The 17,676-nt window shown below is 38.4% G+C and overlaps 1 protein-coding gene across 3 annotated transcripts; it reads right to left on the bottom strand.

The window, feature by feature from the left end:
- Positions 1-72: 72 nt before the first annotated feature.
- On the bottom strand, positions 73-14,346 carry LOC129731957 (elongation of very long chain fatty acids protein AAEL008004-like). 3 transcript variants are annotated; one of them, XM_055692364.1, is made up of 7 exons: positions 14,208-14,318; positions 13,942-14,150; positions 13,550-13,881; positions 13,378-13,483; positions 1,519-1,554; positions 1,110-1,246; positions 73-930 (listed from the first exon to the last, which is right to left on the bottom strand). In XM_055692364.1, exons 2-7 carry the CDS (start codon positions 14,000-14,002, stop codon positions 682-684), a joined length of 921 nt encoding a protein of 306 aa, XP_055548339.1. In that variant the 5' UTR covers positions 14,003-14,150; positions 14,208-14,318; the 3' UTR covers positions 73-681. The 3 variants fall into 3 exon arrangements, with proteins under 3 accessions (XP_055548339.1, XP_055548338.1, XP_055548340.1); XM_055692363.1 differs by having other exon boundaries at positions 13,942-14,346; XM_055692365.1 differs by lacking the exon at positions 1,519-1,554 and having other exon boundaries at positions 13,942-14,340.
- Positions 14,347-17,676: the final 3,330 nt, after the last annotated feature.

Raw genomic sequence — 17,676 nt, 5'->3', positions numbered from 1 at the left:
CCACATATTTTTTACATTTTTCTAATTTATTTCGCAATAGACAGCTTTCACTTAGAAAACAACTGTCCATGAATAACATTTTGCCATATTTTATGTCATAATTTAAGTTTTCTTTCAAAAATTAATTTTGATAATAAATTTCATTTTATTTATATATATTTTTGGTTCCAAAAATATCTCAAAGGTTGTAAAAAAGCAATTTAAAAAAAACTCTATCGAAGAGAAACCACAAGATGTCAAAGATTGGTGGTATGAAAAGGTTTGATCGATGAACTTGTCCCTAAAGGTTATGGCTCAAATCTACATTTTTTCACTGCTTTCTATCAGTATAATAAAGGCATACAATTGTTTGGTTTAGGGATCAGATAACATCATTAATTCAATCGACTGTTTATTGTGGGCTCGAAATAAAAATGCACAACTAGATAATATTTGCTATGTGGATGCCTAATAAATAACAATGCACGCCAACCAGAACCTACGTACAATTTGTCGTGTTTGTTCGTTACAAAAATTCAAAAGTCCTTGATTTCCTCTTATCGAAAAACCATCAATTTTAAAATAATGTAATACACAAAAACACAACATAATTGTCGCATTTGGAGGCACTGGTGGTGGCTGCATTGAGTATGGGCGATGGAGTAAATGATTAATTTGGTGGGGTTTCAATTCAATATCATCTCATGAATGTTTAATGGATCTGTCTGTGCTAATGGTGGCGGATTCGAGTGGGCTCCCGTCGGCGTTCTGCGTCACCGTCACTGTACTCGACTTTCGCTTTTTGAAGTAGGCCTTGACGTAGAAGTCGGCAAACAGTATGAACATGAAAAGATTCTGCGTGAAACCGATTAGTAGTATAGCCTTCGGGTAGTCGCAGTAGCCTAGCAGCAGCGGCAGTCCGAAGTGTACCATGAGAATCAGAAATTGTAGCTGAAAATGGAATAAAAAAAAACTTTTTCAAATGGTTGACATTTAAACAGCAGAAACTCTAGATGTAGGTTGTTATCAGTGTCCAACGCTATTCGATAATTGCCACGATTCAAAGGACGAAAATAGCAGTGCACCAAATTAGCTCTGAAAAGTGCATCCCACATTGCAGTAATACGTACCAATTGAACCTGCGTGATGTGCTTTTTCCACCAGAGAGAATTCTTCAGCTCCGGCCGGAACGAGGTCAGGAAGTAATAGAAGTACATGATGACATGCACATAACTGTTGATCAGCCCAAGCAGCGTCGCGTGGCTTCCTACAAACGAGACACGGTGAGTGAGTTTTTCAATATGTTTAAATGGGCCACTAGGGGGGATGGAAAATCCTACAGTAGGACAGCCGGATGCATGTGGTAGCCAGTCAAAAATATATCCGTCTACAGAACTGTAACTGTGGGTCACCGGTCGGACGGTCGGTCGTCAACCGGAAAAAGCCATAAAACAGAAACTTGTGTATCATTATACAGGGTCAAATTGCGGTACATAATTGATATGGCGCCACTATGCCGCTACTGTCACTGATAGTTACCCTGGCTGGCTGAGGCTGCTGTGTCCTGTGTGAAGGCTGTCGACGGTGCGTGAAATTTTTATGCAGTGCAGAATGATTAGAAATGAAAAATGGTTCGGTGAATTGATACGCCTCGGGATGGTTGGAATAAAAATAGCAGATATTGATGTACTAGAAAAATGTACGTACGTAAATAAAGCAGGTATTAGACGAGGCAAATATTTGCTATTTTTCAATACAGATTTTATTTTGTGCAAATAAAAATCGTACCAAAAATAGCAAATATTTGCGTCGTCTAATACCTGAATAAGAACCTTCTGTCTTTTGAATTAAATGACTTAATGTAGCTTACAGAAGAAAAAAAAGTGGAAAAGATTTGGAAAACTCCATACGATTTTCCTTATTTTTCATTGAGTTGACCTTTCACAACTAGTATACAAATTGTTTTTGCTTACCTAGCAAAGCACATTACTTATCGTAAAACGTGATGAGTGAAATTGATAGAATTTATAAGTGAAGTAGATTGAAAGCGTAAAGGTGCCGCCACACGGACGCTAATACACCAATGCAATAGTTTCTAAGTTATAGTTGATCGTATAAAGCATTTTTTTATCGCGAAATAATAGGCTATGAACTATTCCGTCATGACGGATTTATATAATAGCTTTTGACAGTAGAATCCCGCGCTACATCATTATAGCGCATACTTTTGAGCCATAGGTGTCATAGGGAACTATATCATAGTTTTCGTGCTTCATGTGGCAGCACCTTAATGTGAGTGTATAGTAACACTAGGCACAAATCCTCCACATGTGAGGGGAACGTGCCGTTATAAGCCATGGCTTAGCCGACCTACCTGATATCTGATAGTAACACTACATATTAGCAAGGCCAAAAGCAGATCCAGAGCTCGATTCTGTGAGAACATTCAGACTCTGTCTGAGGCTACACGACTGTAAAAAGCGATGTCCAAAGATCATACGAGTGATCTTGGGCAATTGAAAAAGGGAGATGGAAGTATGACTGTCACTACCAAAGAAACGTTGGATGTTCTCTTAAACATTCACATTCCTGGCTCGACAGTGACCTCCGGGTCTAACGTTTGAAGAACTACAGAGCTTAGGATCCAGACGCATGACGTCACGTGATTCCGCAGTGCTCGCTCGTCGACCGTTCATGGAGACTTCGATCAACTGGGCACTAAGCTTCCCTGAGCCTATGAAGCCACCAGGACCGGATGACAACCTACTAATCTTTCTGCAAAAACCGGACGAAATCATCATGTCCGAACTCATTGGCCTGTTTCGAGCCAACTTTACTCTTGGACATATCCCGGTCAGCTGGCGGAACGTCAAGGCGTCAAGGTTATACCAAAGCCGGGCAAAAAAAGACAAAACATTGCCCGAAATTTTCAGACCTGTAAGTTTGACGTCAACTCGTCTCAAATTGATGGAGAAAATTACGGTTAACTACATCCGCAGCGAGTTTCTGAAGGACTTACCATTGTATAAGTTTCAATATACTTACCAACAGGGTAAATTTACTGAAACCGGTTTGCGTCGGCTAGTGACAAAGATCGAGTAGTCACTAAAATATAAAAAACAGAGGTCTGCGCTTTTTTGATATTGAGGGAGCTTTCGATAATATATCCTTTGCGTAAATGCTCACGGCTCTACAAAATAAAGGAGTCGACAATACTACAATGAGCTGGATTCAAGCAATGCTTTTGAGCAGGATGATCACAGCTGCACTGGGAAATATGTATGTCACGATAGAAATAGTGAAAGGGTGTACTCAGGAAGGAGCTCTCTCTCCACTCCAAAATAAATAAAAGTAGGCTAGAATGGAAGCAAGTAATGTTAATACGGACCAAAACAATCGGCATAGACCTAAGCAACGAAAACGGACTAACGATTGGAAATTCGGATCATGGAACTGGAAGTCTTTCAATTTTTGACGTGGGACTACGTCTTTGTTTTCTATACTGGAATGCATTCTGTAAAATAGGAAACGAAACTGGCGAATGTTACGTCAGATTTTAAACGATAATAACAGTATAACCTCATGATGGATAACAATAACCAATATATTGTTGGATAGATAAAACGTGTAACAATTTTATAATACGCTAGTCATCATTATTATTTCACTGCTCAACGGTGAAAATTGATAAAATGTTACTAGAAAATTTACGCGAACAATGAACCAATCACGCGCAAGCATTCCTAGCACAGACGTTGTGAATGGACACCAACCATTCCCTGTGATATTTTTGGTTTCCATATCAAAAAAAAAATGGACAGAGTTCCCCCGTCCCAACAGGTCAATTTAAGTTTGCTTCCATGAACTTAGACTAATTTGAAGTCTCGAAGGTAAAGATCTTTTGAAAAATTTTGAAACAAGCCTTTTACTTGAACAATTTTTAAACCTGCTGTCAGAGCATAATAAAAACTGATGTCTTGAAAGAAAACATACTGGTAAAAGCAACAATACCGTACAGTATAATATACATATCGTCAGTTGAATTTAATATTCAATTGAAAGTTTATCTCATGGATATGGTTACCTTAGAAAAAATATAAACTACTCAACAAAAATTGAGCATTTTTGCAACGGTCATAAGATTTGTTTTTGCATTTTATCTCCGATATTCACTAAATGATCGTGATCGAAAGAGTAGATTTCTGAAAATACAAATTTATAGAAGCTTAAGAGCCAGCGAATGCTTCTGAATATTTTGTCGATTCACTAGGATTTATTCAGAATCTTTGCTCACATTTCAACATTGTTAGATGATATATTTTTGTTTTCAACTTAACAAATAATATTCTTACGTATATTAGCTGTCTTCGTAATACAGTGAATGTAATTGTTGGCAAATGAAAAAAAATTGTCAAACAGAACATAACAGAAATTAATCATTTCGAACTTTAACTTCCTTGTAATTGTTGATTGTTATGACTTTTCGCTGGACTTATTGATTATTTTGTTCAACATATCTTCTTATGTTTCCCCATTAGTGAACCTAAGTAACGGCTTCGAAATTATTTCCATAGTAAGATTTATGTAATAAATTTAATTTGATCAGAGTTAAATAAAACAAACAATGTATTTTGATAACGTAGGTATTGTTGGATTTGGTTTATGAGGAATCAGAGTTAATTCTGATTCAGACGCATTGCGAGAAATTCTTGGTGCTTCTACAATAACAACGACACGCTTGTGCCTTGTTAAATAAATGTTGTTCGCACAAAAAAACACTACAGAATATCGTTAAGTGAAGTCAAAGTTCTTTCGAGTGTTGTTCAATATATTTCTAAAAAAAAATTTATGGGGAGGCTGCGTATAAAAAAATACTTAAACCACAGGACAAACGAATTGTTGCTGTCTGCTGATTCTCTAACCTTTGTGACTAAAAATTCTTTTAATTACAGTGTTTAGTCCCACGTCACCATTTCATACAACCCTAGGGCTGTATACCTTGCAGTATTTGGGAAGTACTCGCATTCTTTTCGACGTATTGAGAGTCCGCAAGTGCGACATTGAAGCGCTGCAGTACGTATGCTGGAGGGGAGTATCTGTACATACGCATATAAATGGCTACACCATCTACCAGAGCTGCGTCAACACACACGACCTGGACACACCTTTCACTTCTTGAATATTATCGGATCCCAAGCAGCACACAGTGTTGCAATGAAGCAAATGCAACTCTCAATGCAGCATTCAAAGATTGTAATAATTCGCATCCGTTAATTTTATTCAACTTGTAAATAACCGAAAAAGCGCAAGATGTGGAGCCTATATGCAACTAACAGTGCTATGTTGAATCATCATCTGCATCGGTAGCCGCTGCAGTATAGAAAGAAAAGAGAGGAGAAATAAAATTTAGTTTGTTTACCTTTACTCTCATTACGCTTCGGTGATGGTGTCGCGAAGTTTCATATAACTACAAATGTATCGAAATTTTTCTCTACTTACGCTTCTGATAGGTATGTAATTCTACCTGCGATTCGAAATTTACCGTGCAAAAAATGTTTTTACTTCGTAATTATTCACGCGCCTTTTATAAAGTGTTGTAAAAGAAATTTCATGATTCAAACTCGCCAAATTATAAACAATGTTTTGGTAAACGATAGTTCAGAATACCTTGCTCAGTGAATATGCAGTGTTAATCATGCGAAATATGAAATAACAAAACCATATTTCCAACAATAATCATTTATCATTCATTTATATTAAAGATGGCTTTTACTGTGTGGTAATTTTAGCAAATATATGGTTTAATGAGATGTTGCTATACATTCTCATTACTAGTTTGCTTTCCTTAGAAGAAAACATTTTTGAAACAACAATATGCAACATGATGTGACATTATCGTTATTTAAAAGCATCATGGAATATGCAGTTGGAAATAGATTGCAGAAAACTGTTGAGCAATTTCTAGTGTTCAGTTACGAGAATGATACACGTAAATAACAAAATGTTGCTCAATTCTTTTAAATTTCTTTAGATTAACCGTAAAAGTTTCTTGCACCGTTAAAAAAGTTTTAATACTACAAATATTGAGTAGTCTCATTTGAAAACATGTTGCAAGTGCTGCTTGGGATCTAACCGAATCTACCGTAAATCTACCGTCGATTCTTCTAATGGTCAAAATGCACCAAAGTCTTTCGGTTGTCAAAAACATCCGCTACCGTCACCCGCCACGTTATGATCTGAGGCGACTTAAACTCGCCGAAGTCGCTACTGAGTACGCGCAAAGCCTTGTGACAGCGTTGTCGGATGAGGGAGAGCTTACCGAAGCCCCTCTGGAGGACTGCTGCAGTATTGTGAAAGTAGCCATTGACAAACACAGCGAATGGTACTGTTGGATTCGTCGAGAGGAATCAACGTTACGGCTGGTTCGACAAAGAGTGTCAAACGATTCTAGACGAGAAGAATGCAGTGCGGGCATTGATGCTGTAGCAAAGGACCCGTCATAACGTGGGGCGATACAAACAGAAACGAAGACAGCAGACCCATCTTTTCCTGGAGAAAAAGCGCCGCCTGGAAGAGCTGGAAATGGAGCAGCTGTATCGTTCTCAAGAAACTAAACGCATCCCGCACAGGCTTTGTACCGCGAGCTAAAATGTGTCGGGGGGATAAAGATGGTGGAATCTTGACAAATGAACGTGAGGTGATCGACAAAGCAGCACTACAATGAACACCTGAATGCGCAGAGGCAGAAAACCAAGATGGTAGGAACGACTTCGTCTGCACAGCGGACGAGGGAGACATATCGCCCCTCATAAGTGAAGTTAAGGATGCTATCAAGCAGCTAAAGAATAACAGATCAGCTGGAAAGGATGTCATCGCAGCAGACCTTACCAAGCTTCGCCCAAATAGTTTGGCTTGGCATCAGCTGATAGTCCGGATCTGAGATACAGAGCAGCTAACGGACGAGGTAGTAATATGCCCCATATATATAAGAAGGGCAACAAGTTGGAAGGTGAGAACTACCGAGCGATCACTATTCTCAACACAACCTATAAAGTGCTATCCCAGATCATCTTTCGCCGCTTAACGTTGCCACGAAGGTTTAGGGTAAGGAATCAAGCCTGTTTTGTGGATGGGTTATCGACAACGGCCCAAATCTTTACGCTGCGGCAGATCTTCCAAAAGTGTCGCGAATACGAACTCCCCCACGCACCACCTATTCGTCGATTTAAGGGCTGCTAACGATTACACCGACCGTGTAGAGCTCTGGAAAGTTATGGAAGAAAATGGCTTCCCTGCGAAACTAACAAGACTGATAAGGTCCACAATGGATGTACAGTGCTGTGTGAAGATTTCAAGTGCGGTATCAAACCCGTTTGAAACACGCAAGGGACTTCGACAAGGCGACGGTCTCTGCAGCCTACTGTGCAACATTGCGCTTGAAATTGTTATGAAACGTGTAGCCTTCAACATGCGAGGCATGATCTTTAATAAATCCAGCCAGTTCATCTGCTTCGCTGATGACGTGGCCGTGGCCGGAAAAACGTTACAGGCGGCTGCTGAACTGTATACCAAGCTGAAACGTGAATCTGAATAGGTTGGATTAAAAGCAAATACGTCGAAGACTAAGTATCTGCTAGTATTACCGGGGGAACCGAGCGCGATAGGGCTCGCATAGGCAGTAGCGTAGTTCAAGGTGGTCGACGAATTTGTGTTCCTCGGATCATTGGTAACGTCAGACAACAACTGCAGCAGAGAAATCCGCAGACGTATTGTAGCTGGAAGTCGTGCCTACTACGGACTCCACAAGACTTAAAGGTCTGGTAAACTTCGCCCCCGTACCAAGTGCATTATGTACAAGGCGTTCGTAAGACCAATAATCCGGCGCGAGACATGGACAATGCTCGAGGAGGACTTGCAAGCACTGGCCGTTTTCGAACGACGTGTGCTTAGGACTATCTTCGACGGAGTATGTGAGGATGGCGTAGGGAGGCGAAGAATAAAACACGAGCCGGTGCAACTCTACGATGAGCCCGTATCCAGAAAGTCGCTAAAGCTGGAAGGGTACAATGGGTGGGACATGTTCCCCCAGAAATGATGTTTGTCTCGGATGCGGCCGGTACAAGACATAGTGACGCGCAACGAGCTAGGTAGTGGAACCAAGTGGAGCAAGATTTCGGAATGTAGAACGCTCAAGAAACTGGAGACAAGCTGCCCTGGGACCGAGTGCGTTGGCGTAACATTGTGACGCAAGTGAAATCCTGAGGGATGTTTCACCATGAAAGTAAGTAATAGGCTTAAATGGTCGCTTGCGGTAAACGTTCTTCTAACCAACCATTGCAGCTAGGCTACGAAGTCATTGGTTATTGTCCTTATTGTTCGGGGAATATGTGATGCAACTCTATCTACTCGTATGCAAACGGCTCTTAACACCACTTTCCAGTGGTACGTAGAAAAAGGGCTGAAACCCCACTAAAACAGTCATCATACCCTGTACCAAGCGAAGGATGCATTCAATTATTCCTCCGCTATGGAATGGGGTAAGACTGAGTTTCAGCAATGACCAAATATCTTGGAATCATTTTGAATAAGAAGTTGAACTGAACTGCTTAACTAGACTACGCTATCAAAAAAGAAATGGGCTTTCAGTACACTGTTCGGCAAAACCTGGGGGTAAAACCACAATTAGTGGCCCTGGCCTTACATCACCATTGCTCGGCTTCGTGTAACCTACGTAGCTCGTATGGACTAAGGTTAATACAAGGACAGCTCAGGTTAAACCTACTAAAGTTCAACGAATGTCCTATCTTTCAGTTAGCAGTGACTTGTGCACAACCACGACTGCAGCCATCGACACAATGCTCTGCTTACTGCCTCTACATCTCCATGTGAAGAAGGAAGGAAAGCTTGACGCACTAAAGCTGCGAAGAAATACCAAGATGCTCGAAGATGACGTAGTGGGTCACCCAAGCATCCTGAAGGAGTTAAAGTTAACACCTTTAGTAACAACAGTATCGGACTAAATGAGAGCAAACCCAAACATGGACGTTCCATCGGCCACTATCCGTTTCTACATGGATGGTTCGAAAATCAGATCCCAGTCTGGGTCAGGGGTCTACGATATGAAGGCCACTATCTCTTTGGCCAACCCTCTTTCAAGCAGAGGTATACACAATATACATCTGGGCTACGATATGTCTAAAGCATAACTATCCAAAATCGGAATCTTTTTAGACAGTCAGGCTGCACTAATGGCATTAAAGTTTGCCACATATTTCTTTGTTTATTTGTTTACTATAATTTATCCGACAATAGTTCAATAAATCAAAGTCAAGTCTGCAAGAAATTTGTTTCGCACAACTATACACAAACTTGCGGGATGGTTCGCCAAGCTCAATAGTTCTACGTTCGAAAACGTTCTAATTGCAGCGGTAAATGGTCCATTGAGCTTAGAGGATGTGCGATGAAATGCGGTGGCTTACTACAGTTGATCGTAAGGCCAGGTACATACTGGCGCGTTCTGCGTTGCGGAGACGGTTCGCCTTGCCGTGGGTTAATGTACAGCTCTACTCAGCGCTGTACATTAACCCACGGCAAGGCGAACCGTCCCCGCAACGCAGAACGCGCCAGTATGTCCCTGGCCTAAGGAACGTTGAGAGGCACGGAAGTTCAGCAGGGAAAGGAGAGTCGATGGATCTATTTCGCCGTTTAGTATTTTCGCCACAAGTGCAGCTTGCTGGATTTTATGACTGCGTTCAAGCGTGTCTAGGCAAAGTCATCGACAGCGACCAGGGTACGGTGAAAGGTTGTTTGGATCACCCCAGGAAAGGTCACGTAATGCAAGTCGGACAAATCTCTTCTGGACGCGTTCGATCCGCAGACACCAAGTTAAGTGAGGGTACCAAATTAAGCTACAATTTTCAAGTAAGGGTCGTACTAGTGAGCAATACAAAGGTTCTAGGCAGTAAGGATTTTTAAAGTCACGGCCATTTTTTGCAATAAATCCCAGCTGTCGAGTCGCCTTTCATATCAGGCTGGCATGATGTAGGTGAAAAGTAAGCCTAGCGTCAAGTAGAATGCCAGGGTCGCAAACACAGTCAACTCTTCTCAGCTCAAGTCTATCTATGCGGTACTCGAATATAATTGGGTTCAAAATACGGCGGAATGTCATGACTTCACATTTTCCAATGATAATTACCAGCCGGTTTCTATGGCACCAGTCGACGAAAACATTTAACATATCTTGCAATTTACGACAGTTGTCGACTGTACGAACTACCAGATACAACCTCAAATCATCAGCATATACCAACTTACAACCAACCTTTAACCGCAGCATTGCATCATTGAAGAATAGCGCGAAAAGTAAAGCTGCGGAACTCCAGGTTAATTTGTGAATTGCGACGAAACACAAAAACTAAGCCTCACACCTAGTATCCTTCCACATGAATACGACTTTAACCATTCAACAAATGGATGCAACGCTCCTAGTCGTTAAATTTCACGCAATAATGTGTAATGGTCAATTCGATCGAAAGCTGCCTTCGAATGTGTTTCTAGACTAGTTTTGAAGTGCTTTGCAATACCCATGGAACCTTCTTGTTCTAACAAAGTTATGCTATTTTAAGTACCCGGTTACCGCAAAATCGAAGGAAATTGAACATACATAGCACATGCACTGAATCGCCTAGCAAAACAAGGATCTTCACTGCAATTCATTGGACCTGAGCCGTTTCTGAGTACCTTCACATCCGTTATTAAAGGCGAACTAAGTGCATGGGAAAAACTAGGAATAGCATCTCATTGGCAATATGTTCAAGGTTGTAGACAAGGTAGACAATTTAGCTACCATGACCTAGCGGTTACCAAAAGGCTACTTAGTTTAACTCGTAGCGAACTACGCATCATCACGGGGCTCCTCACTGGACACTGTCCTACTCTTTATCATTTAAGGAAAATCGGCAAAGTCCCAAGCGACAGTTTTCGCTTTTGCAAGGCTGAACCTGAGAGCTCAGCGCTTTCGCTTTGCTTTTGCGGGTCTCTTGCTTCATCGGGGTACAACTTCTTCGGAGGTTCCATCTCAACTCCATACCAGGAATGGAGTACCAATTCCTAAATCATATTACCTACGCTGATGTTAAGTTTATTGAATTTTAAAAGAATACCGTCCACATCAAAATTCATCAATCAATTCATCATAAAGGTTGAACACAAAAAAATCCGGACACCCGAGCAGTGCTGCCATTTATTTTATGACACTTTTAATGGAAATTTAATTATCAATGTTAATAGTAACAACAGGCATTTTTCGCTCACAATAAATATTCCAGAATTAGTTTTGAAACGATTTGGAAAACTTTCAATAATCAACAGAAAACCCAAGAGCGGTATAATAGCAAACGTAACTGATCCTTAAAGTCTGTCGAAGCTAATGGCTCGTTTATCAAATTGAATCTGAAGTTGTCATTGGAAGACGCGGAAGATTTGCTATTACTTGCCCAAAAGGCAAGAAGAAACGCTGGTCCTCCTCAAGACCAGACCTTATGCTACGCTTTTTGCAAGGCATTGTAGTTTGGAAACCTTCAGCTATATAGAACAACTGTCTAAGAATTAGTTGAGTTAGAATTATTGGACCAATAATGCTTCCTAAAATATATGCACCGAGAAAAAAAATTATATGAAATTTATTATTTGACGTTCGTCTGGATAATTCACAAAGGCCTTCAAGAACTCATTTAAATAAACAATGACAGTCAGGTTACGCTACTAGTGCCCAATCGTTTCCTGAAACGGTAGAAATAAAAATGTATTTTCCAGCTCGATTTGGTAAGCGATCACTACTTAAATGGCGTCACCGCGGCTCTTAAAAAAATTATTTCAACGACACTCTACTGCTTTCAAGTTAATCCTCGACAAATTTATTTGTTTTTGCCAAAAACCTATCAAATGATTTTGTTCAAGCCAGCCTAGTTAGTTAGGTAAATATAAAACATAACTGAAGAAAACAATTTGACGGATTATTTACCAAAGCTTTCTACAGAAACAGAAGGACAAAATAAGGCCAAAATGAAAATGTACTCGCATGCAATGTGCAAGGCTGATGACGCTTCGCTTGGTCCTTACTTGTACTTTTATTTTTCTGTCCAAATACACTCTCGCTGTTGAATTGTAATAAGCATAAAACATGTGCAACGAGTTAAATATGAAGGAGCACTCCCAAGAATAATATGCGCTCAACAGGCGTAACTAACAAACTAAAGCTCTGTTTCCGGTATGCAATACTCAGTAAAGCTACACAAATGGAGCTGTTAACATTAAATCGGTAGAATGTTCTGCTTTCCATGTTAATGAAATTTTGTTAAGGTCAACGAAAAAAAAAACACGTTCAATCCAATTGCATTCAAAATGTATTACATTAATTAAGCTTGAGATCAACCACTAACAACATTAATTTTCTCGAATGGTGAACAAACAAACAAATTTCAAAAAGTTCAATACGGGCTGAACGCTGGAATAGTCCACGTCCACGGAATAGTCCACTGCTACGCTGCCAGTGAGAGGCCACCCAGCAACACCCCCACCAGGTTGGAAACACCCAGAAGGATGGAATTTTTTTAATCCTATAAATTACTACTCGGTGTGCCGTATCTCTGCAACGTCGGTTCAAGGTTGGTTGATGTTGGTAACTTTCCGCAGTACCTTTTCCCTGCTATGAAGGAAGGATTCGCCACATTGAGTGGAAGAAGCAATCAGCAGCACATCATCGCCACTGGAAAAATAAACTGTTTGTCTGACTAAACGAGGGCCCGCATCTTCAAGCCGACCGAAAGTTGCTGAGTTTGCAAGCAGCTTACGCTTAAGTTTCGACGGCCCGATAAAGTCTGCAGTGCTCGAGATACATATTTAAACATGTTATTAAATTTATACGTTCTTATTTCTGAGAAAGAGGCAGACAGTGAGAAGCTGAGATATTATAATAAGCCGGAAAGGAAAGGAATAAAGCTGATTGCATAACTCTTCGACTGATGTGAAGAAAAAGAAACGAACAGCCTTCATTACTAAATATAATTTCGTGAGGGTTTCGTTTGAACTCTATAATAAAGCGCTTCCTACATGATTCAATTACCGAATAAAACCGCTGCCGTAATTGGGGTGAATTGAATGAATATATGTAATATATACTTATAATAAATGTAAACATATCAAAAATATTATATGAAAAAAATGGCCGAATTCAACGTACGCTACAGTTCCGAGCTCTAAATTCTGATATGTTTTGTGCCATCATTCTTGTACGCTAATTATTCCAGAATAATTTACCTCACTTGGGCTGTTCTAGCCAAGAACGAGGCGTGCCAAGTTTGCCGACAAATAAAATCTAATCAATTCACACACACTTACCCGAGATGAACTTTGAAAACACGTAAGTAGCTGCTACCATACCCGCATGGTGATAGATATGTAAAAATGTTATTTGATTGTTCTTTTTCCGCAACACGAAAAATATCTGCAAAAACATACATTTTTAATGTTTGGTCTCACTTGCCATCATCAGTGCAACACGTAAACTTACTGTATCCAGCAGATCAACAATCTTGGATATGAAGTACAAGTACGAAACGAAGATAAGCTTGCCTCTAGAAGCGGAGACTTTTTGGTTGATCGGTTCACACAATCGGTTGAAATCATTCGCAAAATATGAATTGTTCAGCCCAACTACACCGATGTACAGATTTATCAAAATCTGGCAAAAATTGTACACGTTCATGACCGACTTGAGACAGAACGGTTTTCGGTTCTCCATCAGTCGGGGACCCCAGCTGCAGCAGAACTTCAGATACAGAATTATCACCAACAACACTGGCCACGGCGATCCGAGTAAAGGAAAATGTTCCACTCTGGGATCTGATTACAACAAAAAAAACATATAAACTCGATAACGAGGTTTTCTCTCAAACTACGCACCATTGTACTCTCTGAAGTAAAACGTGTACGAATCGAAAAGGTACCGTAAAACTAAGGCCATGCTCTTTGAACTTTTTTAAACGAGTCTTCACTAGCGAAACACTAAATCGTAGATCTAACCCACGGCTAAACCTAGCACTCGACTAGAAACATTCTTTTCCTTGTTATTCTAGTAGGCAAACAAACTCTTCCTTTCTATCAAAAGTTCACTGAACGTAAAAAAAGCTCATTAAAATTTCACCCAAAACAACAACGTATGCTACAACCTAGACACACTACACTAGCGGCAGCGACCTGCACGCTTCGCTACTATCGAACGATTGAACCCGTTCGAAGCACATTGCGCTACTATTTATCGTTGCAATTGACAAGAGAGTCGGTTGAACGTTCGGGTTTTCTTCCGGTTCTTGAAGAAATTACCATATTTTAGTAGTAGAACCGCAATACCAACAGCGTTGAAATGATCGAAGTGTTCAACAACCCAACTCCGGTGACGACACAGTGGCAAGTAACTCTTTTTTTTCGTTCGATGGAATCACACCTCGAATGAAGATCTTCGGCGCAACATTGTATCATGCAAGGGGAACGAGTTACTGAGCTCAGAAACTGGCCAGTATACAGTCGGTCTAAAAAAGTTAATATTTGCTAACTTTTACGCAAGCCTTTTTGTTGATGTGACTTGAAATGGGTCAATTTGTAGATTCTAGTTTTCACTCTTTGCAGATATCAAACGATAAAGGGACATGTACGATACCGTTTTTATTTAATTTAAAAATATATTGTAAGTTACTGGAACGTTTGAAATTGTAACGTTAATGTAAATATCGCTCCTCGAAAACACTGTGAGAGTTATTCGAACCATTAAACTTAGTCTCTTGTTCCTGTTGCAACTTCTACAAATTCTATGAATTTTATAAGACTATGTTACACATGTAGAGGAGAGATGGCGTTAAGAAAATCGTGACGATTTGTGGCGTAGAAGGGAGAAGAGGAAGCATGTAAAAAATGTAAAAAAATATTTGGATAATTTGTTTGATTACCTTTTTTATATTTATACACAAATTTTACACACAATCAAACTGTAACATTAATTTGATATTTCCGATTATTATAATTTTTTTATAATTGTGAACAGGGTTTTAACCCAATAGTATGTTATCTGGCATCCCTGGCTTATTTTTTATTCCTTGAGGGGCTAAGGGGCCGTCCACTTTTCACGTAGACAGAAAAATCGTCACATTAGAGATATTAGATAAAAATTAGCGCCAGGAAAAGGCCGAATTCTACTTTTAAAAATTTATTCCAAATTACCTTCAAAAAACTTAAACATACACAAGTGTATGCTAGAAAACCCTAAAACCAAAAGGAAATCAAGAAGAAACTAATCTTGAATATAGCCTCAAGTGACAAAAAGCACGTTAATGGAAAAACGTTAACGAAAAAACAAAAGGTAAGAAATATCGGAACTTGAATTGTGATACATTGTTCTCGAACCGGTTCAAACCTTTTTCTACAAAAATATAAATTAAGCCCAAAAAATGAAAATTATTTCTAAAAAACAGTTGAAACTAAAAGCGAAAATGACCTTCAAGTTGGTGAGGATTATTAAAGTTATTCTAACCAGATGGAAAGACCATAAAGAAAATATTTTAAAGAAGACCAAAGAGCAAATAATTCGAATTCACGCTTCTAAATGAAAGAAAAGGCCAAAGCAGAAATTGATGCCAAATTCAGCTGAAGGTGATTCCATAGAATGATAAAACTAACGAACAAAACTAATTCTAAATTTAGCTCACAGCTAAGTAGAAAGTGCCGTGAAGAGGTGGAACAAATTTTATGAAAAATTATTTGATTTGAAATCCTGAAAAAACTTAAAAGTACCTCTGCCTATAAAAGAAAACAAAACAAAATCTTATTTTACCTCTTGAAGGTTCTCTACATGTCTTAAGAAATTTTCCAAAAAAACTATGAGACCACAAAAAAGAAACGATTCCAAATTTATCTCAAATATTGCTTACAAAGCCAAGCAAAGCCTTGGTACTACATTCCGATTCGGATACTTCGGTTTATTATACACAGACTTCGCAGCCAAGTATCAACTACCACACAAACAGTTTTTCCCGAGCTGAGACCCGACACTAACAGTTTTTCCCGAGCTGAGACTCGAACCTGCGACGACTGGCTTATTAGACCAATATCGTACCTCGAGACCAACTGGGGGATTATAGCTACCAGCGACTCTAAAATGAATATATATTGAATTTTTGTATGAACCAATGAATTTTGGAAGTTTTCCATTTTTTTGGAAACAAAATATTTTGTCGACGTGGACATTTTCATTACCTCCTCCCCACTATCCGTAGACATTTTTTTGTCCCCTACCCACCCCAAGTTGTCCACTTGATATATAGACAGCCTCTAACCTGGCTGCGGATCTAGAAATGCCAGATGTTTTGATCAACCGTCCATGAGTTCTATGAATTAGATTAATTCCATGAGTTCTATGATTTCTATGAATTATATGAACTCTATGAATTCTATGAATTCTATGAATTCTATAAATTCTATGAAGTCTATGAGTTCTATGAAATCTATGAATTCTATGAGCTCTATAAGTTCTATGAATTCTATGAATTCTGTACTCTTTAAATTCTATGAACTCTAGAAATTCTATTAATTTTATAAATTCTATGCACTCGCTGAATTCGATCAATTCTATCAGTTCTATTATTTCTATTGATTCTATGAATTCTGCGAATTCTAATGTTCCTAAGATATCTAAGGATTCTATAAACTATAAATCCTATAAACTCTGCGAATTTTATGAATTCGATTATTTTTATAAACTAGATGAATTCTATGAAATCTTTGAATTCGACGAATTCTTTAAATTCTCTAAATTTAATGAATTCTGCGAATTTCATGAATTCTATGAGTTCAGTGAATTTCGTGAATTTCATGAATTCTATGAATTCCATGAATTCTACTAATTCAATGAATTCAATGAATTCAATGAGTTCTATGAGTTCTATAAGTTCTATCTGAATTCTATTAATTCAATTAATCGTAAAAATTCAATTAATTCTGGGAATTCTATGAATTCTATTAATTCTATGAATTCCAAGATTACTATGAATTCTATGAATTCGAAAAATTATATTAATTCTACAAATTTTACAAATTCTATTAATTCAACTAACTATGATTTCTATGAATTAGATGAATTCTATGAATTCAATGAATGAGATGAATTCTATGAATTCAATGAATTCAATGAATTCAATTTATTCTGTGAATTCTGTGAATTCTGTAAATTCTAGGAGTTCTATGATTTTATGAATTCTATGGATTCCATATGAATTCAATGAATCGTACAAATTCTATGAATGCTATGAATTCTATGAATTCTATGAGTTTTATGAATTCTATGAACTCTAGTAATTCTAGGAATTCTAAGATTACTATGAATTCTATGAATTCGAAAAATTATATTAATTCTACAAATTTTACAAATTATATTAATTCAATTAACTATGATTTCTATGAATTAGATGAATTCTATGAATTAGATAAATTCTATGAATTACATGAATTCTATGGATTCAATGAATTAGATGAATTCTATGAATTCAATTAATTCAATTTTTTCTTTGAATTCTATTAATTCTATGAGTTCTATAATTTTATTATTTTATGGATTCCATGAATTCTATAAATTCTACGAATTCTATGATT

Source organism: Wyeomyia smithii, chromosome 3 (assembly GCF_029784165.1).
Source record: "Wyeomyia smithii strain HCP4-BCI-WySm-NY-G18 chromosome 3, ASM2978416v1, whole genome shotgun sequence".
NCBI classification, from domain to species: Eukaryota; Metazoa; Arthropoda; class Insecta; order Diptera; family Culicidae; genus Wyeomyia; species Wyeomyia smithii.
This window is presented reverse-complemented; position numbering and strand designations above follow the sequence as displayed.